Source organism: Salvelinus fontinalis, chromosome 16 (assembly GCF_029448725.1).
Source record: "Salvelinus fontinalis isolate EN_2023a chromosome 16, ASM2944872v1, whole genome shotgun sequence".
In the NCBI taxonomy this organism is placed as follows: domain Eukaryota; kingdom Metazoa; phylum Chordata; class Actinopteri; order Salmoniformes; family Salmonidae; genus Salvelinus; species Salvelinus fontinalis.
Genome location: NC_074680.1, coordinates 15,078,077 through 15,099,025, shown reverse-complemented (window position 1 = coordinate 15,099,025; position 20,949 = coordinate 15,078,077). Strand labels below are relative to the sequence as shown.

The 20,949-nt window shown below is 46.1% G+C and overlaps 1 protein-coding gene across 7 annotated transcripts in view; it reads left to right on the top strand.

The window, feature by feature from the left end:
- Nucleotides 1–20,949, top strand: part of LOC129812693 (palmitoyltransferase ZDHHC14-like) — a 101,490-nt gene that overhangs the window by 77,408 nt on the left and 3,133 nt on the right. For 5 of the 7 annotated variants that reach the window (XM_055864481.1, XM_055864478.1, XM_055864479.1 and 2 more), the window contains 5 exons: nucleotides 2,512–2,649; nucleotides 4,340–4,388; nucleotides 5,755–5,857; nucleotides 10,799–10,908; nucleotides 15,473–15,575. In XM_055864481.1, the coding sequence (XP_055720456.1) occupies nucleotides 2,512–2,649; nucleotides 4,340–4,388; nucleotides 5,755–5,857; nucleotides 10,799–10,908; nucleotides 15,473–15,575 (503 nt within the window). Of the gene's footprint in view, nucleotides 1–2,511; nucleotides 2,650–4,339; nucleotides 4,389–5,754; nucleotides 5,858–10,798; nucleotides 10,909–15,472; nucleotides 15,576–17,761; nucleotides 18,172–20,949 lie in introns of those variants that run through there. The other 2 variants (XM_055864482.1, XM_055864483.1) reach the window with 2 other exon arrangements.

The following is a 20,949-nucleotide window of genomic DNA, read 5'->3' as shown; positions in this document are numbered from 1 at the left end:
AACACTACTGAGTGGTGTCTGAATCATTCAGCCTGGTAACACTACTGAGTGGTGTCTGAAGCAGTCAGTCTGGTAACAGTGAAGAGCGGTGTCTGAAGCAGTCAGCCTGGTAACAGTACTGAGTGGTGTCTGAAGGAGTCAGCCTGGTAACAGTGAAGAGTGGTGTCTGAAGCAGTCAGCCTGGTAACAGTGAAGAGTGGTGTCTGAAGCAGTCAGCCTGGTAACAGTGAAGAGTGGTGTTTGAAGCAGTCAGCCTGGTAACAGAACTGAGTGGTGTCTGAAGCAGTCAGCCTGGTAACAGTACTGAGTGGTGTCTGAACAGTCAGCCTGGTAACACTACTGAGGTGTGTCTGAACAGTCAGCCTGGTAACACTACTGAGTGGTGTCTGAAGCAGTCAGTCTGGTAACAGTACTGAGCGGTATCTGAAGCAGTCAGTCTGGTAACAGTACTGAGCGGTATCTGAAGCAGTCAGCCTGGTAACAGTACTGAGTGGTGTCTGAAGCAGTCAGCCTGGTAACAGTACTGAGTGGTGTCTGAAGCAGTCAGCCTGGTAACAGTACTGAGTGGTGTCTGAAGCAGTCAGTCTGGTAACAGTACTGAGTGGTGTCTGAAGCAGTCAGTCTGGTAACAGTACAGAGTGGTGTCTGAAGCAGTCAGCCTGGTAACAGTGAAGAGTGGTGTCTGAAGGAGTCAGCCTGGTAACAGTACTGAGTGGTGTCTGAAGCAGTCAGCCTGGTATCAGTGAAGAGTGGTGGCTGAAGCAGTCAGCCTGCTAACACTACTGAGTGGTGGCTGAAGCAGTCAGCCTGCTAACACTACTGAGTGGTGTCTGAAGCAGTCAGCCTGGTAACACTACTGAGTGGTGTCTGAAGCAGTCAGCCTGTTAACAGTGAAGAGTGGTGTCTGAAGCAGTCAGCCTGGTAACAGTGAAGAATGGCGTCTGAAGCAGTCAGCCTGGTAACAGTGAAGAGTGGTGTTTGAAGCAGTCAGCCTGGTAACAGTACTGAGTGGTGTCTGATGGGGTCAGCCTGGTAACAGTACTGAGTGGTGTCTGAAGGAGTCAGCCTGGTAACAGTACTGAGTGGTGTCTGAAGGAGTCAGCCTGGTAACAGTGAAGAGTGGCGTCTGAAGCAGTCAGCCTGGTAACAGTGAAGAGTGGTGTTTGAAGCAGTCAGCCTGGTAACAGTACTGAGTGGTGTCTGATGGGGTCAGCCTGGTAACAGTACTGAGTGGTGTCTGAAGCAGTCAGCCTGGTAACACTACTGAGTGGCGTCTGAAGCAGTCAGCCTGGTAACAGTACTGAGTGGTGTCTGAAGCAGTCAGCCTGGTAACACTACTGAGTGGTGTCTGAAGCAGTCAGCCTGGTAACAGTGAAGTGTGGTGTCTGAACAGTCAGCCTGGTAACAGTACTGAGTGGTGTCTGAAGCAGTCAGCCTAGTAACAGTACTGAGTGGTGTCTGAAGGAGTCAGCCTGGTAACAGTGAAGAGTGGCGTCTGAAGCAGTCAGCCTGGTAACAGTGAAGAGTGGTGTTTGAAGCAGTCAGCCTGGTAACAGTACTGAGTGGTGTCTGATGGGGTCAGCCTGGTAACAGTACTGAGTGGTGTCTGAAGCAGTCAGCCTGGTAACACTACTGAGTGGCGTCTGAAGCAGTCAGCCTGGTAACAGTACTGAGTGGTGTCTGAAGCAGTCAGCCTGGTAACACTACTGAGTGGTGTCTGAAGCAGTTAGCCTGGTACCAGTGAAGAGTGGCGTCTGAAGGAGTCAGCCTGGTAACAGGGAAGAGTGGTGTCTGAAGCAGTCAGCCTGGTAACAGCTCTGACACATTGGACTCCATTATAATGGTCCTCTCCATCTTGTCAGCTCCAAGTCCCTAATGGAGGTCTCATAGGATGCTATTATCCATGTGCCCACAGAATCACTCATTCACAGACCAACTCAACTCAGCAGCAGAGTTTGGATATGAGCAGCCTCCCTCCCTCTCCTCTGTGTAAAAGGTTGTGTTTGAATAGGCAGCAGGAGCAGTCTGAAAGAGTAGCTAATCATGCCATGGCTCAAAGGGAATGCTTACTTCCTGAAATGTACATGTAATGTGGATCACTTCCATTATAATCACAGTTCACATTCTGCCTGGGAGGTTTAGGTAGGAGTTTGGTTGAGTCAGGAAGGCACAGTGCTGTCTGTGTGTGACAGGCACTTGTAACTCAAAATAACAACCTTTTAATTTGGCATCAAGGTGGCAACAGTAAACTGTGTGTGGGCATGGTTTAAACTTGACATACTGTGTGTCTGTGGTGCTTTGAAATGGACTGCTGTTTTCAGAGGCATGCCTTTACCTGCCTTTGTACCTGCAGCCAGCTTCCTCTCAATGGCAGGTTGGCAGTGACTCAAAGCTCTAGTAAACTCTGTGTGTGTGTGTGTGTGCACTTTCCCCACTGTGTATTTCTTTCCCAATTGTTGTTGCACTTGCTTAATGCGTCTTTAATGCAAGTCTTTCTTTCTCTCCCCGCAGAGCGTTTCGACCACCACTGTCCGTGGGTGGGGAACTGTGTTGGGAAGAGGAACTACCGCTTCTTCTACATGTTCATCCTCTCCCTCTCCTGCCTCACAATCTTTATCTTCGCCTTTGTCATCACACACGTCATCCTGCGTAAGTAGTGACCAATGAAGAGCACACACCTCTTCCTCTGGTCCTGGTTGTGTTGGAGCAGCCAACCAGCAGGCTGTAAGTGGGCGTTGTGAAGCCCAGCAGTATTCTGGCTCCTTACCATCTCCCCCAAGTGTGAGATGATGTGTGGGTGGGAGAGTGGGAGAGTGGATGTGTGCTGGGCTGGTGAAAACAAACAGAAGAAAAGACAGACATCGTTAATCAACAGAGAATATTCTCTGCGCTTCATGTCTCTTTTGTATCCTTCTCCAGATTGTGAAATATTGACTTTGTGGGCATGGGTGAAATAGAAATAAGACTCCTTCTTTCAGAGACGTCTGCTCTGTTAGATTGTCAGCCCTCATCTCGACAACCAGGTTAACAAGCCTCTCTCCTGTACAGCCCAAATACTTACCGTCGTCTTCTCAGAGGAGCTGTGGAGGGTACCTAGCTAGAAACACCTGTCACTGTTATGGATGAGATGAGAAACACGGGAATCAATATGTCTCTGGTGACTGAATTGGGCTAGACGGCCATATTGGATTGTGCTCCCTCTCCTCCCCTCTCTAGCCTCCCTTTCCCCAGATGGCAGTTAAAATGTAATGGCAATTAAAGTGGGTGTGATCTGTCTTGCTCAGCCTCGTCATACTTGCTGACGTCGCCCATTTGGTTTGAAGAGAAAAGCTACAGAGTGTTTAGGGCGTATGATATCCAATCCACCCTGCACTATTCGACGGAAACCTACACACAGCACACACTGAAGGTTTATCACTCTGTTAGGTGCCAATACAGGCAGGTGCCCTCCTCTCCGCACATTCATAGACCTACCCTATCTGTCAAAGCGTTTCACTGTAGACTAACGGTGTCGTCTCTTTTTGAGAGAGGCTCTCACTCCCTAGCATTGTGCGAGATTCAGATAGTGTAGGTGTTTAGTGGTTTGACCTTCATACTGGTATGTTGTATGTAGTCAGCTTTGAGGGTATTAGGCCCTACCCCCTACATCTGATTCGCTCCGTTCAAAGCCGAGCTCTGTGGCTGACCTTTTTATTTATTTATTTTTTATTTCACCTTTATTTAACCAGGTAGGCAAATTGAGAACACGTTCTCATTTACAATTGCGACCTGGCCAAGATAAAGCAAAGCAGTTCGACACATACAACAACACATAGTTACACATGGAGTAAAACAAACATACAGTCAATAATACAGTGAAAATAAGTCTATATACAATATGAGCAAGTGAGGTGAGATAAGGGAGGTGAAGGCAAACAAAATATATATATAAATAAATAAATAAATATATAAAAAGGCCATGGTGGCGAAGTAAATACAATATAGCAAGTAAAAAAAATAACACTGGAATGGTTGGTTTGCAGTGGAAGGAGGTGCAAAGTAGAGATAGAAATAATGGGGTGCAAAGGAGCAAAATAAATAAATACAGTAGGTAAAGAGGTAGTTGTTTGGGCTAAATTATAGATGGGCTATGTACAGGTGCAGTAATCTATGAGCTGCTCTGACAGCTGGTGCTTAAAGCTAGCTACCTAATTGCCAGCCATGATTCACCAGCTAATTTGCCAGTGATTTGAATGCGAGGAATCGGATTAAAGACGATTTTAAAGTTTCTTTGAGTTTTTTTTTATTTTTAAGAAAGATAAACTGTCATTAAACTGTCTCCTCTTGTCTCTCTCTGCAGGATCCCATCGATATGGGTTCCTCAACACACTCAAAGACAGTCCTGCCAGATATCCTTTCTTGCAGTAGTGATCTATATGCAAATTGTGTGTGTGTGTATCATGTTACCCTTGATCTCAGGCCTGTGCCATTCCCTGGCAATTGTGTTTTACAGTTGCTAAGTGCCAACTTCCACTCCCAGTCTCTGCCGTGCTGTGACCTGTTCTGTTCCTCAGCTCTGCTGTGCATGACAGTTGTCCCTGATGACTCCTACTCTGATAGGATTACATAGCCGCTTTCTCTCTCTCCCTCCCTCCCTCTTCATCTACAGTATTTGTCTCCCTCCATCCTCCCTCAGCGTTCCAAACAGCCAGATTTGTCGTGTCCTCCCCAGAGGTTGACAGCTGCCTAGGGTGGAGAGGACGAGGAGGGTGACTCTAGCTGACCCTGTGGTTGACCCTGTTGTCATTACTGTCCGAAAGGCTGCAGAAGCTAGCTAACCCGTAGTCTCTATCACAACAGTACTGGGACCAATTTGGTCACGTCACATAGATGTATTTTTAGAATGTTTTTTAGTTACGAATCGTCTTATGGAAAGCCTCGCTATTGAGCTGTTCTTACGACTCTTCTGTAACCGCTATTAACGCAAGGTCATAGTCACCCCTCCATGCCGCTTATCTATCAGACGCTTGTAGACTGTATTCTCCATTCCAGTGTCGCCAATAAGCTGCCGACCAGGCTGCTTGATTTGCGAGTGTCTGTCCCTCTGTCTGCAGGGCGTCATTTGTCTTTGCGGGCGTACTGCTACTCTCTGACAGCGAGATACGGAGCACGCCGTGCCTGCTGGAGAGGAACCGCGTGGCGGGCTCAGCTGATAACACGGCAGCCTCGTCTCCTACGGCAGCACAGAGCTTTCAAGATGAGGCCTGATAACATCTCACCAATCTCCCGTATGTGAATGGTGACCTCTCTGCCTGTCCTTGAGAGAGAGACAGAGAGAGACAGAGAGAGAGGAGGTGGCATGAGAAAGTAATCCTGGAGTAGACAGTCATTTGATTAACTCTGTCTTGCCCGATGTCAGTAAGCCTCTGGCTGTATGTGCATGCAGAATGACATCGGCAGCCCAGGGGAAGCACCGTTACATAACTCCTCTCGTCCTGATCTACCACCGCTCCTTATTCTGATCATGCTATTTGATGCTACTGTTTCGCTGTGCTACCACTGCTGTTTCCAGTCAAATGGACATAGGACCAGGACAGGCTTTGGCAGCAGGTCTATCCATAGCTGTTGGTACTATGTGTAGGCTTGTGTCCTTCTACTCTGCGTTAGTTTGACATATGTCTGTGAGGGAGAGAGAACGGATGTGTTTTTGACTCTCAGCTGTAGCATATTGACTGAGTGTGTGTGTGTGTGTTCGTTCCTTAACCCTTTGGTCACTGTGCTGGAGGTGGTGGTGTGTTTCTTCTCTGTCTGGTCCATAGTGGGCCTCTCTGGATTCCACACGTACCTGATCAGTTCCAACCAGACCACAAACGAAGATGTGAGTACATGTACACACACACACACACACATCGGGCTACGTCACACATTAAGCAGGTGTTTAAGTGGATTTCTCTTAGATTTGCTGAAGTTCTTTTCTGTAAAACATCCAGTACCTACAAGGTTCCTCCATTCCCCCATCCTTCTCCTGTCTCCTACCAGATTACACATATACCCCCATCCTTCTCCTGTCTCCTACCAGATTACACATATACCCCCATCCTTCTCCTGTCTGCTACCAGATTACACATATACCCCCATCCTTCTCCTGTCTGCTACCAGATTACACATATACCCCCATCCTTCTCCTGTCTCCTACCAGATTACACATATACCCCCATCCTTCTCCTGTCTCCTACCAGATTACACATATTCCCCCATCCTTCTCCTGTCTCCTACCAGATTACACATATACCCCCATCCTTCTCCTGTCTCCTACCAGATTACACATATTCCCCCATCCTTCTCCTGTCTCCTACCAGATTACACATATACCCCCATCCTTCTCCTGTCTCCTACCAGATTACACATATACCCCCATCCTTCTCCTGTCTCCTACCAGATTACACATATACCCCCATCCTTCTCCTGTCTCCTACCAGATTACACATATTCCCCCATCCTTCTCCTGTCTCCTACCAGATTACACATATACCCCCATCCTTCTCCTGTCTCCTACCAGATTACACATATACCCCCATCCTTATCCTGTCTCCTACCAGATTACACATATACCCCCATCCTTATCCTGTCTCCTACCAGATTACACATATACCCCCATCCTTCTCCTGTCTCCTACCAGATTACACATATTCCCCCATCCTTCTCCTGTCTCCTACCAGATTACACATATACCCCCATCCTTCTCCTGTCTCCTACCAGATTACACATATACCCCCATCCTTCTCCTGTCTCCTACCAGATTACACATATACCCACATCCTTATCCTGTCTCCTACCAGATTACACATATACCCCCATCCTTATCCTGTCTCCTACCAGATTACACATATACCCCCATCCTTCTCCTGTCTCCTACCAGATTACACATATACCCCCATCCTTCTCCTGTCTCCTACCAGATTACACATATACCCCCATCCTTATCCTGTCTCCTACCAGATTACACATATTCCCCCATCCTTCTCCTGTCTCCTACCAGATTACACATATACCCCCATCCTTATCCTGTCTCCTACCAGATTACACATATACCCACATCCTTCTCCTGTCTCCTACCAGATTACACATATACCCCATCCTTCTCCTGTCTGCTACCAGATTACACATATTCCCCCATCCTTATCCTGTCTCCTACCAGATTACACATAGACACTACTAGACCCCCGGCCTTCTCCTACCAGATTACACATATTCCCCCATCCTTCTCCTGTCTGCTACCAGATTACACATATACCCCAATCCTTCTCCTGTCTCCTACCAGATTACACATATACCCCCATCCTTATCCTGTCTCCTACCAGATTACACATATACCCACATCCTTCTCCTGTCTCCTACCAGATTACACATATACCCCATCCTTCTCCTGTCTGCTACCAGATTACACATATTCCCCCATCCTTATCCTGTCTCCTACCAGATTACACATAGACACTACTAGACCCCCGGCCTTCTCCTGTCTCCTACCAGATTACACATATACCCCCATCCTTCTCCTGTCTCCTACCAGATTACACACATTCCCCCATCCTTCTCCTGTCTCCTACCAGATTACACATATTCCCCCATCCTTCTCCTGTCTCCTACCAGATTACACATATTCCCCCATCCTTCTCCTGTCTCCTACCAGATTACACATATACCCCCATCCTTCTCCTGTCTCCTACCAGATTACACATATACCCCCATCCTTCTCCTGTCTCCTACCAGATTACACATATACCCCCATCCTTCTCCTGTCTGCTACCAGATTACACATATACCCCAATCCTTCTCCTGTCTCCTACCAGATTACACATATACCCCCATCCTTCTCCTGTCTCCTACCAGATTACACATATACCCCAATCCTTCTCCTGTCTGCTACCAGATTACACATATACCCCCATCCTTCTCCTGTCTCCTACCAGATTACACATATACCCCAATCCTTCTCCTGTCTGCTACCAGATTACACAAATACCCCCATCCTTCTCCTGTCTGCTACCAGATTACACATATTCCCCCATCCTTCTCCTGTCTCCTACCAGATTACACATATACCCCAATCCTTCTCCTGTCTGCTACCAGATTACACATATACCCCCATCCTTCTCCTGTCTGCTACCAGATTACACATATTCCCCCATCCTTCTCCTGTCTCCTACCAGATTACACATATACCCCAATCCTTCTCCTGTCTGCTACCAGATTACACATATACCCCCATCCTTCTCCTGTCTGCTACCAGATTACACATATACCCCCATCCTTCTCCTGTCTGCTACCAGATTACACATATACCCCCATCCTTCTCCTGTCTGCTACCAGATTACACATATACCCCCATCCTTCTCCTGTCTCCTACCAGATTACACATATACCCCCATCCTTCTCCTGTCTCCTACCAGATTACACATATACCCCCATCCTTCTCCTGTCTCCTACCAGATGACACATATGCCCCCATCCTTCTCCTGTCTGCTACCAGATTACACATATACCCCCATCCTTCTCCTGTCTCCTACCAGATTACACATATACCCCCATCCTTCTCCTGTCTCCTACCAGATTACACATATACCCCCATCCTTATCCTGTCTCCTACCAGATTACACATAGACACTACTAGACCCCCATCCTTCTCCTGTCTCCTACCAGATTACACATAGACACTACTAGACCCCCAGCCTTCTCCTACCAGATTACACATAGACACTACTAGACCCCAGCCTTCTCCTGTCTCCTACCAGATTACACATAGACACTACTAGACCCCCATCCTTCTCCTACCAGATTACACATAGACACTACTAGACCCCCAGCCTTCTCCTACCAGATTACACATAGACACTACTAGACACCCGGCCTTTTCCTGTCTCCTACCAGATTACACATAGACACTACTAGACCCCCATCCTTCTCCTGTCTCCTACCAGATTACACATAGACACTACTAGACCCCCAGCCTTCTCCTACCAGATTACACATAGACACTACTAGACCCCCAGCCTTCTCCTACCAGATTACACATAGACACTACTAGACCCCCAGCCTTCTCCTACCAGATTACACAGACACTACTAGACCCCCAGCCTTCTCCTACCAGATTACACATAGACACTACTAGACCCCATCCTTCTCCTGTCTCCTACCAGATTACACATAGACACTACTAGACCCCCAGCCTTCTCCTACCAGATTACACATAGACACTACTAGACCCCCAGCCTTCTCCTACCAGATTACACATAGACACTACTAGACCCCCAGCCTTCTCTTACCAGATTACACATAGACACTACTAGACCCCCAGCCTTCTCCTACCAGATTACACATAGGACAAGGCTGGGGGTCTAGTAGTGTCTGTCTTCTACCAGATTACACACAGACACTACTAGACCCCCATCCTTCTCCTGTCTCCTACCAGATTACACATAGACACTACTAGACCCCCAGCCTTCTCCTACCAGATTACACATAGACACTACTAGACCCCCAGCCTTTTCCTGTCTCCTACCAGATTACACATAGACACTACTAGACCCCCATCCTTCTCCTGTCTCCTACCAGATTACACATAGACACTACTAGACCCCCAGCCTTCTCCTGTCTCCTACCAGATTACACATAGACACTACTAGACCCCCAGCCTTCTCCTACCAGATTACACATAGACACTACTAGACCCCCAGCCTTCTCCTGTCTCCTACCAGATTACACATAGACACTACTAGACCCCCAGCCTTCTCCTACCAGATTACACATAGACACTACTAGACCCCCATCCTTCTCCTGTCTCCTACCAGATTACACATAGACACTACTAGACCCCCAGCCTTCTCCTACCAGATTACACATAGACACTACTAGACCCCAGCCTTCTCCTACCAGATTACACATAGACACTACTAGACCCCCATCCTTCTCCTGTCTGCTACCAGATTACACATAGACACTACTAGACCCCCAGCCTTCTCCTAACAGATTACACATAGACACTACTAGACCCCAGCCTTCTCCTACCAGATTACACATAGACACTACTAGACCCCCATCCTTCTCCTGTCTGCTACCAGATTACACATAGACACTACTAGACCCCCAGCCTTCTCCTACCAGATTACACATAGACACTACTAGACCCCCATCCTTCTCCTGTCTCCTACCAGATTACACATAGACACTACTAGACCCCCAGCCTTCTCCTGTCTCCTACCAGATTACACATAGACACTACTAGACCCCCAGCCTTCTCCTACCAGATTACACATAACTACTAGACCCCCAGCCTTCTCCTACCAGATTACACATAGGACAAGGCTGGGGGTCTAGTGTGTCTGTCTTCTACCAGATTACACATAGACACTACTAGACCCCCAGCCTTCTCCTGTCTCCTACCAGATTACACATAGACACTACTAGACCCCCAGCCTTCTCCTGTCTCCTACCAGATTACACATAGACACTACTAGACCCCAGCCTTCTCCTACCAGATTACACATAGTCACTACTAGACCCCCATCCTTCTCCTGTCTCCTACCAGATTACACATAGACACTACTAGACCCCAGCCTTCTGCTACCAGATTACATAGACACTACTAGACTCAGGCAGAAAATTTAGTTTCTCTAGAAGATAGATGGTTGCGAGGAAGACAGACAGATCTCTTAGCTTTGACTTCATTTATTTCAAAGCCGTTTGCCTCATCACTCACCCCTTTTTTAAAGTTTTAAGCGCTCTGTCACTGCTCTCTGTGACAGTTGTGTTTCTGTTTCAGATCAAAGGGTCGTGGTCATCTAAAAGAGGGAAAGGCAATTATAACCCTTACAGCTACGGAAACATATTCACCAACTGCTGTGCAGCGCTGTGTGGCCCCCTACCACCCAGGTAAGGACGGGCCTGTGTGTGTGTGCTTGCCTGGCATTCTTTTTTTACTTACTAAAAATGTAACATATGGCCAGGGTTTGGTAGGTTACTTTCTAAATGTAATCAGTTAGTTACTATGTACAGGTCCAAAATTGTAATCAATAATGTAACCTTTGGATTTCACAAACTTGGTAATGTAATCTGATTACTTTTGATTACTTTCCTATTAAAGCCCCTCTGCAGTCTTTTTAATTGTATTTTTACATCACTGTACGTCTAATAAATCACTGTGTTTATTTAATGAAAATAGCTCAAATATATATATTTTTTTATAATTTATTTCCCTGAGCCTTTCACCTGTCTGATCGTGTGGGCGTTAGGGAACAAATCTGAAGATGTTTACATTCACAGCCCTGATTGGCTTGTAGGATGGTCTAGAGCCCACCCCCTTACCCAGATGAACAGTCAATGGTCTATTATGCTCGGATCATTGTGATGTCATGATGGGGGCCAAAAGTTCCATCCTGGGCAGGCTGAGATTCCAGGCATTTTGTTTTCCCAACAGCTCTTACACAAAAGGCACTGTCATAATTTTCACAATTTGAGTGTTATTTGAACCTCATGGTGTTGAAATGTAATGTTTTTAACTGCACCGCCCCTTGAAGAGGCATTAGAAGAAGACTAAAAGGATCCATCAAACTCATGTGGTGTGTCATCATAGTGGTCTCTGTCTTGTGGTCAGACTCACTCAGGTGGAGAAAAAAAAGCAAGTCATTTCCTGCATTGTCAGAAAGCTAAAATAGGCCCGTCACGCAGGACTAGAGAGCCTGCTGTGAAATCATCTAGCCTCCAGCGTCTCTCATTCAGACCTCTGACAGTACCGAGGATTTCAGCACCTCCCAGTGACATCAAACTATGCAGATGGATAACAGATGTAGTAATCATTGTATCTATAGAATCTTTGCCAATCATGGATTGATTGCTTATTAACTGGCCTCATGCAACACTTCATAGCTGGAACCCCATTCCATGACTATTCAGACCTTTGGTCTGCTTCCCACTCCCAACACCCTACGTGCCTCCCCTCACGTTCTACACACTCTCTCTGTGGTGGAGGCTCTGGTTCTACACTCTCTCTGTGGTGGAGGCTCTGGTTCTACACTCTCTCTGTGGTGGAGGCTCTGGTTCTACACTCTCTCTCTGTGGTGGAGGTTCTGGTTCTACACACTCTCTCTGTGGTGGAGGCTCTGGTTCTACACTCTCTCTGTGGTGGAGGCTCTGGTTCTACACTCTCTCTGTGGTGGAGGCTCTGGTTCTACACACTCTCTCTGTGGTGGAGGCTCTGGTTCTACACACTCTCTCTGTGGTGGAGGCTCTGGTTCTACACTCTCTCTGTGGTGGAGGCTCTGGTTCTACACACTCTCTCTGTGGTGGAGGCTCTGGTTCTACACACTCTCTCTGTGGTGGAGGCTCTGGTTCTACACACTCTCTCTGTGGTGGAGGCTCTGGTTCTACACTCTCTCTTTGGTGGAGGCTCTGGTTCTACACACTCTCTCTGTGGTGGAGGCTCTGGTTCTACACACTCTCTCTGTGGTGGAGGCTCTGGTTCTACACTCTCTCTGTGGTGGAGGCTCTGGTTCTACACTCTCTCTGTGGTGGAGGCTCTGGAGAGGGGAAAAGAGGGGGGAAAACTGGACTGTAGAGAGTGTGTAGAACCAGAGCATCCACCACAGAGAGAGTGTGTAGAACCAGAGCCTCCACCACAGAGAGAGTGTGTAGAACCAGAGCCTCCACCACAGAGAGAGTGTAGAACCAGAGCCTCCACCACAGAGAGAGTGTGTAGAACCAGAGCCTCCACCACAGAGAGAGTGTGTAGAACCAGAGCCTCCACCACAGAGAGAGTGTGTAGAACCAGAGCCTCCACCACAGAGAGAGTGTGTAGAACCAGAGCCTCCACCACAGAGAGAGTGTGTAGAACCAGAGCCTCCACCACAGAGAGAGGCTCTGGTTCTACACACTCTCTCGGTGGTGGAGACTCTCTCTCTGTGGTGGAGGCTCTGGTTCTACACACTCTCTCTGTGGTGGAGGCTCTGGTTCTACACACTCTCTCTGTGGTGGAGGCTCTGGTTCTACACACTCTACAGTCCAGTTTTCCCCTCTCTGATGAGACAACACAACACGCAGCAGCTCCTCTGTGGCTTGACTGTGTGGTTAACTCTAAGGCTCTATTTCAAAAGGCACCCTATTTCCTATGTAGTGCGCTACTTTGACCAGGGCTTAGGCATAGGGTTCCGGTCAAAAGTAGGGCCCCATATAGGGAATTAGGGTGCCATTTTGGACACGCATAAAGGCATGGTACAGTGCGTCAGTAGCAGGTCATTAACAGTGAGACGAGAAAGTCTCTCCTTGGTAAAACACATGTACAGACAAGGGAGAAACGGAATTAACAGGCCAGAGTGGTTAAGGAGGCTTTTAGCCCAGGGGTTGTCGGTGTGTTTTACTGCACTCTGTGTGAGTCCCAACCCAGCCTCCACTGCCCACAGCATTACTCGCTGGTAATGACTCTACTGGTTGGCAGGGGGAGATCCTCTATGGGCAGGTGGTGGGCAAGGGGGGGTCGAGTGTGTTTGTGTCTGTTTCTCTTCTTCAGTTCACCACCATTGAATTCCTGTAAGAGACTGGATTTCTCAGAGTCAACAGGCTCTCTGTTACTGATTTACCCTATACACACACACACACACACACACACACACACACACCCAGGCCTCCCTCAGAGCTGTGTTTCCACTGTAAGAATTGTTTGTATTCCGTTAGAGCTGATCTGTGTCACTGTTTCATATCATCACACGGCCCCTCCATGGTGATGAATGGATGTCATCACACACGGTTAGCTCATGACTTCTCTCTCTATGTGCTTACACATAAACACACACACGCGCTCAGCACACACACACTATAAGACAATCGTGTTGCTTAACCTCAGCAGGTTCCTGCCTAACCAGCCATGTCTCAGCCCAGCAACGGTAGTGATCGAACAGAAATAATGATTCACTCCACTGATCTTTGCATGACCTCAATGATTGACTACCAAGAGGAGCGCCTGCATACAGAGTGAAACATTAGGCAGAGCACAACTCTCCCCTTCTGGGGTTCTCTGGTGTCTGTCTGTGGCAGCTGCGTAGATTAGGCCCTCCTATTCTTTCACAATATTTGACTCTCCGAAAGTATTTCATGTGTATTCTGCATCCTCTTAACGTCAAGTTACATTGTGTAAGGATATCTGCCAAGGATTTGAAATGAGACTATTCAAGGAAATCAAAGCATTTCATTCACAAAATCTGTGTGTATAAGAATCATGGACACTCTTACTGACAGTTGTGGCTGCTTTGCGTGATGTACTGTTGTTTCTACCTTCTTGCCATTTGTGCTGTTGTCTGTGCCCAATAATGTTTGTACCCTGTTTTGTTCTGCTGCCGTGTTGCTACCATGTTGTTGTTGTGTTGCTACCATGCAGTGTTGTCATGTGTTGCTGCCATGCTATGTTGTTATCTTAGGTCTCTCTTTGTGTTGTGTTGTGTTGTCCTATATTTTTATTTAATTCATTTATATTTTTAATCCCAGCCCCCATCCCCGCAGGAGGCTTTTTGCCTTTTGGTAGGCTGTCATTGTAATTAAGAATCTGTTCTTAACTGACTTGCCTAGTTAAATAAAATACAAATAAATGTAGTTTCGGCAGGATCACTGCAAAATAAATATACAGTTTCAGCCTGGCTTCAAAGTACAGTATTGAAATACACTTGGACCTAAGCCTGATTCATTTGTCGAGGAGGTAGGACCCTGTAAAATCAGTTAGAATTTTTTTGCCTGATTCCGTTTAGTTTTTTCCCAAATTCTGTTTTCTCTGTTCAGTTGATCCAGGTTCCTGTTTATCCCAGCTTTTTCACGTTTTCACTCTCAAAATCACACTTTTTAAATAGGAAAACATCTAAATTCTAAGTTCACAACCATGCTTAAACCAAATCACGATACCATTTTTGAGGTCTTGGAAAAATTGAAGAAATTTAGATTTTTGCTTGTAGTTACCCTTTATAAACAAATGGCCACTGGATTGATGCAAATAATCATGATATCATTCTGCCAGGTAGGCATAGGCTACTTTGTAGTTCACATTTCATTGAGAAGGTTTTTGGGAAAACCTTTCCATCTCTACCAGAAGAAGGTATTAGCGTCATCGCTAACGGCTACACAAACGCACGCACACACACACCACACACACAGAGATAAGACAGGCATTCCTGTGCCGTTTCAGAAATAGTTGCAGGAAAATACAATTCACTGATGCATTTTGTTCATGTCTTCTGATTTAACTTCGGCAAATGAATACATTTTCTAATAAGTTCAATACATTTAGTTGATATCCTACTAAGTGCAATAAAACATTTTAATATCCTGTTTTAATGTCTGGATTCCTTGATTGCATCCGCGTTCCCCGAAACACCGATATTATATAAGGTGTTAAGGAAGGGATCTACAATTTTATTAATATCATTGAATCGTTTCCTCAGATATTTCTCTCTCTTTTCAGTCTCATCGACAGAAGAGGCTTTGTCCAATCAGACACGCCGCACCCCATCCCGCCAACCAATGGCACCACCATGTACGGATCCACCCAATCACAGAGCCACATGGTAAGCCATTCTCCACTCAATCATTTCCAAACCTACTTATGGCCATCATGTCATTGCAAACCCTCAAACTCAGACCCTGGTCATCCTAATATGACTTATGTATTGCCTTCATTACCACATATACTGAACAAATATAAAATGCAACATGTCAAATGTTGGTTTCATGAGCTGAAATAAAAGATCCCAGACATTTTACAGGTGCAAGAAAATATTATTTCTCTCCAAAGTTTGTGTACAAATTTGTGTACATCCCTTTAGTGAGCATTTCTACTTTGCCAAGATAATCGATCCGCCTGACAGGTGTGGCATATCAAGAAGCTGATTAAACAGGATGATCATTACACAGGTGCACCTTGTGCTGGGGACAATAAAAGGCCACTCTAAAATGTGCAGTTTTGTCCCACAACACAATGCCACAGGTGTCTCAAGTTTTGAGGGAGCATGCAATTGGCATGCTGAATGCAAGAATGTCCACCAGAGCTGTTGCCAGAGAACTGAATGTTAATTTCTCTACCATAAGCCACCTCCAATGTATTTTTGGAGAATTTGGCAGTACGTCCAACCGGCCTCACAACTGCAGACCACGTGTAACCATACCAGCCCAGGACCTCCACATCCGGCTTCTTCACCTGCGGGGATTGTCTGAGACCAGCCACCCAGACAGCTGATGAAACTGAGGAGTGTTTCTGTCTGTAATAAAGCCCTTTTGTGGGGAAAACCCATTCTGCTTGGCTGAGCTTGGCTTCCCAGTGAGTGGGCCTGGCCAATGCCCTCCCAGACCCACCAATGGCTGCGCCCCTTCCTAGTCATGTGAAATCCATAGATCAGGGCCTAATTCATTTATTTCAGTTGTCTGATTTCCTTACATGAACTGTAACTAAGTAAAATCATTGAAATTGTTGCATTTATATTTTTGTTCTGAGTATATAGCGCATTCGGAAAGTATTCAGACCCCTTGACTTTTTTCCACATTTTGTTACGTTACAGCCTTATTATAAAATGTATTAAATTGTTTTTTAATAAAAAGCAAAAAGTTTTTTTTTTAGAAATATCACATTTACATAAGTATTCAGACTCTTTACTCAGTACTTTGTTGAAGCACCTTTGGCAGCGATGACAGCCTCGAGTCTTCTTGGGTATGACGCTACAAGCTTGGCACACCTGTATTTGGGGAGTTTCTCCTATTCTTCTCTGCAGATCCTCTCAAGCTCTGTCAGGTTGGATGGGGAGCATCGCTGCACAGCTATTTTCAGGTCTCCAGAGATGTTAAATCGGGTTCAAGTCCAGGCTCTGACTGGGCCACTCAAGGACATTCAGAGAGACTTGTCCCGAAGCCACTCCTGCGTTGTCTTGGCTGTGTGCTTAGGGTCATTGTCCTGTTGGAAGGTGAACCTTCCAGTTCAGTCTGAGGTCCTTAGCGCTCTGGAACAGGTTTTCATCAAGGATCTCTTTGTACTTTGCTCCGTTCATCTTTCTCGCGATCCTGATTATTCTCCCAGTCCCTGCCACTGAATAACATCCCCACTGCATGATGCTCCCACCACAATGCTTCATCATAGGGATAGTGCCAGGTTTCTTCCAGACGTGACGCTTGGCATTCAGGCCAAAGAGTTAAATCTTTTCATCAGATCAGAGAATCTTGTTTCTCATGGTCTGAGAGTCCTTTAGTTGTCTTTTGGCAAACTCCAGGCGGGCTGTCATGTGCCTTTTACTGAGGAGTGGCTTCCGTCTGGCCATTCTACCATAAAGGCCTGATTGGTGAAGTACTGCAGAGATGGTTGTCCTTCTTGAAGGTTCTCCCATCCCCGCAGAGGATGGCTGAATAGTGACCCATCTTTGGCTGACACCCTGGGAAACCCAGGACACGGTATTGCAGCTGCTGCTGTGCGTGGCAGTGCCAGCCTCTCCAGCTCTCCACTCATAGTAGCCTGGTGTTTCAGCTGTTGTCTTAAATCCTGCAACTTATTTCATCTGTAAACAACGGCTCAACTGTCAGCCTTGCAAACTAGATGGATAAACTATCCCAATCAATCTCTGGGGAATTATGATGACCAGCGGCATCATGGGGTTTTATTGCAATCATCAACATTGGTACTTGGTTTAGGCAAGGGCAGGGTAGGGTCAGAGCCTCTCTCTTTTCTCTTTCTCCCTCCCTCAGTATACCAATTCTCTCTTTCTCTCTCCAGAGGTGTTCCGGAGAAGAAGCTGTGCAAGATCTCAGTTAGGAAACATTGTTCCTCCCCTCATCATCCCACGCTAGAAAGCCCACAAACAAGGCTGTTTATCTCATCTTTATCCCGCTCAATCCAAATCTATTTAGCCAATCTCATTTCCATCTCTGGTCCACAGATTGGAGCAAATCAACTGTTGGGATTCCAAATAGAGGGTTGTTTATGTTATTATACTCACAGATTTTACCCATGATGCTCTGTGATCTAGCATTATGGCTGGGAAATAGGTCAGCAGGGGGAGGAAGGGCTTGTGTGTGCACTGTGACAAGCAATGTCATTGTGGACTGTGTTGTGTATGACTCCTTGGCTTTCCCCACTGTCACAGTCCCTGTCCCCCTCTCGCAAATAAAATGATATGTTGGCGATTTGGGAACCCCAAGGAGCAATTTCTGTGTGTGTGCATGTGTGTGTATGTTGTGCTTGTGTGTAGTGCACTCTCTTTCCCCCTCTGATTCCTACAAGCTATCAGTCAGACTGACTGGACAATCTAACTCATGTTCTCGGAGGCTTTGGCATGGCAGAAAGAGACTGATGGATAGAAAGCAAGAAATGGATGATAGGAGAGAGAGACAGAGACAGGGAGAGGGAAGGAGAATACATGCTCTTTTAGAGAGAAGGCTCCTACAGTAAATCACGGAGAGAGTCTGACTTAAACAAGGCCCTGTCAGCTGACAGTGTAATTGGTGTCGGAGTATCAGATCAAAGGGAGTGAAGCTACAAATGTCACTAGATAACTGACAGGGAGCACTGTTTTGAAGCCACCGCGCCTCCATCTTGGCAGTCCCCCACTAATGTAAGAAAAAAATGCATTTATTAATGTCGGCATTTGTTTTTGCTACATTTATTCTATTACAGACACCTTAATGCATGCAGTTATTTAAACATGTTTAAAAATCCTTAAAGTATAATTTTTTGAACGTTCTGTCCACACTACAACACATGTTATTTTGTCCCTGAAACATTTTAATTGGAATACTTGTAGAATTCCATTCATTCCTATAGAAAACTGCTTCTTTTGGGGAGTGCCAATATGGCCGACCAGTGGCTTCAAAGCCTCTCATTGGCCAATACATAGCAACAGCAATCCAGGGTTTTATATACATTATTGACCGCATTCCATAATCTGGCAGAGAATGGAAGAAAGAGTCTGTCTGGGAGTCTGGTGGCCCCTTAGTGAACAAGCCATCGTTTCCCTCCTCGTATATTCTAATGAACAGTCACTATTCGCTACAGTCCTCTGAACTTGAATCCAATGGGCTCTTAGAATAATACAGACCACTTAAAATAAGTTCTTGTTAGCTGTGTTCCTGTCCCGCTAACTCTGGTCTTATTGAATTGTTCTAAAGATGTGTCATGGCCATCTGGAATGCTTGAGCTGGTTGTTCTGGCTGGGAGACAGGTTTGACATTCCATAACTTTATCACGTGTAGAAATAGAGCCCATCTGTTAAACAGTTATTATTAGTAATATACTGCAGTAATGACTTCCCACGGGGGAACCATTGATGTGTCGCCACTAACATCATCTATCTTTAGTCACCAACTTAGAGAATGTGGTATGTGCATTTGACAAGACAAGAGAGAGAATTGACATTGCTAATAGCGCCGTTGACTCATACCTGGTCGTCATGTAAATAGTGAAAGGCAGTCTGTCAATATATGTAGGCAAATTGGGGAATAATATTCAAGTGCAGAGAATCCAGTCCATTTACGTACATTTTTATGTATATTCTCTAAAGACAATGGTCGGCTGAACAACAGAAGCCTCGACACCATGGCAACGGTGACATCATGCCATATCACACCATCCGTCACAGGCCCCAGTCAGGAAGTGACAGAGAGAACAGTATGTGCGAGCGAGGTGACATCTAGAAGTGGCCATGACCTCTAGTTAAAATACCATCCGCTTTGTTCTTCCTCTCGCTCTGTCCATGTTCTCTGTAATACTTACCAGCACATCTTTATCTCATTTTCCCCCTGCCTTTTCTGTGGTAGCTGGCAGCTATTTTTACACAGCAGAGGGTTTACAGATATAGATTCTGACTTTGGACGGTTTCAACTTGCTAGCTTCTTCTTGAGTAATGGATGACGACACACAGAACTCATTTTAGACTCTCCCTTTCTCTTCAGTATCTCAGCGGTGTCTACTTGACGGGTGATTGCTAATTCATTAGACGGATGGCCAATACTGCTCACTTATGTGTCAATCTCATCTAGCTTGAACAGCCCTAAAATGAATCAATGTTTACACAGCCGTTATCATTTTATTGCCTGAATCACTTCAGATAAACGCTGAAAATTCAATCAGCACATGCCTAAGTCAGCCGTGATGAAGATACAGATTAGACGTGCAGGGTTTCGTTCAGGCTAGGTCATGGTTGGTTGGTTTCCTATCTCCCTGGCAAGGTGAGAGCTGCTCTTCCTGTAGCCTGCTGAGCTGATGAAAGGTTTACGACCAGGGCTAAACTTATCAGAGCTGAACTTCACTACCTCACAGGCTGATAGCACAGTGAAGCATGCCAATATGGGTAATGACAGCCGGCTCATCTGCCCTCTGTTCCTTCACCCACACCTGGGCAGAACAGTGGGCAGCAGTCCCAGACCCAACCTTGTCCAGCAACTCAACCTCTAAAGTAATTTCAGCCAAGGAGATACCATGCTTTTTCTTCCAAAGGGCAATATGGAGCTGACACATGAAATGCTTTTAGAAAGTCACTTTTGGAGTGCAGCTTTGCCAAAGCAGGCCCCGGGGCGGCAGGAAGCCTAGCGGGGAGGAGTGTTGGGCCACAAACTGAAAGGTTGCTAGTTTGAATCCCCGAGCTGACTAGGTGAAAAATATGTCTGTGCTCTTGCGTCTGCTAAATGACTAAAATGTAAATGTAAAAATGATTAGATTAGGAGCGGTGATCGGAGTGTGGGGCTTTTGGATGTGCATTTGTCAAAGAGAAGCTTTCAACTCGCTGACACTGGCATCAGGCTAAAGCTAAACTAACCACGATGCAGGTTTGCCCGTGTTAGAGGATCTCTCCAGATTGACTTTGCTCCAGTTGTTTCATTACTATAGGTTGATGTAAATACAGTGTGTTGCTTTCTTAATAGGTCCATATTCTGTAGATACCAGCGTTTCTCTTCTCTCCCAGCGTC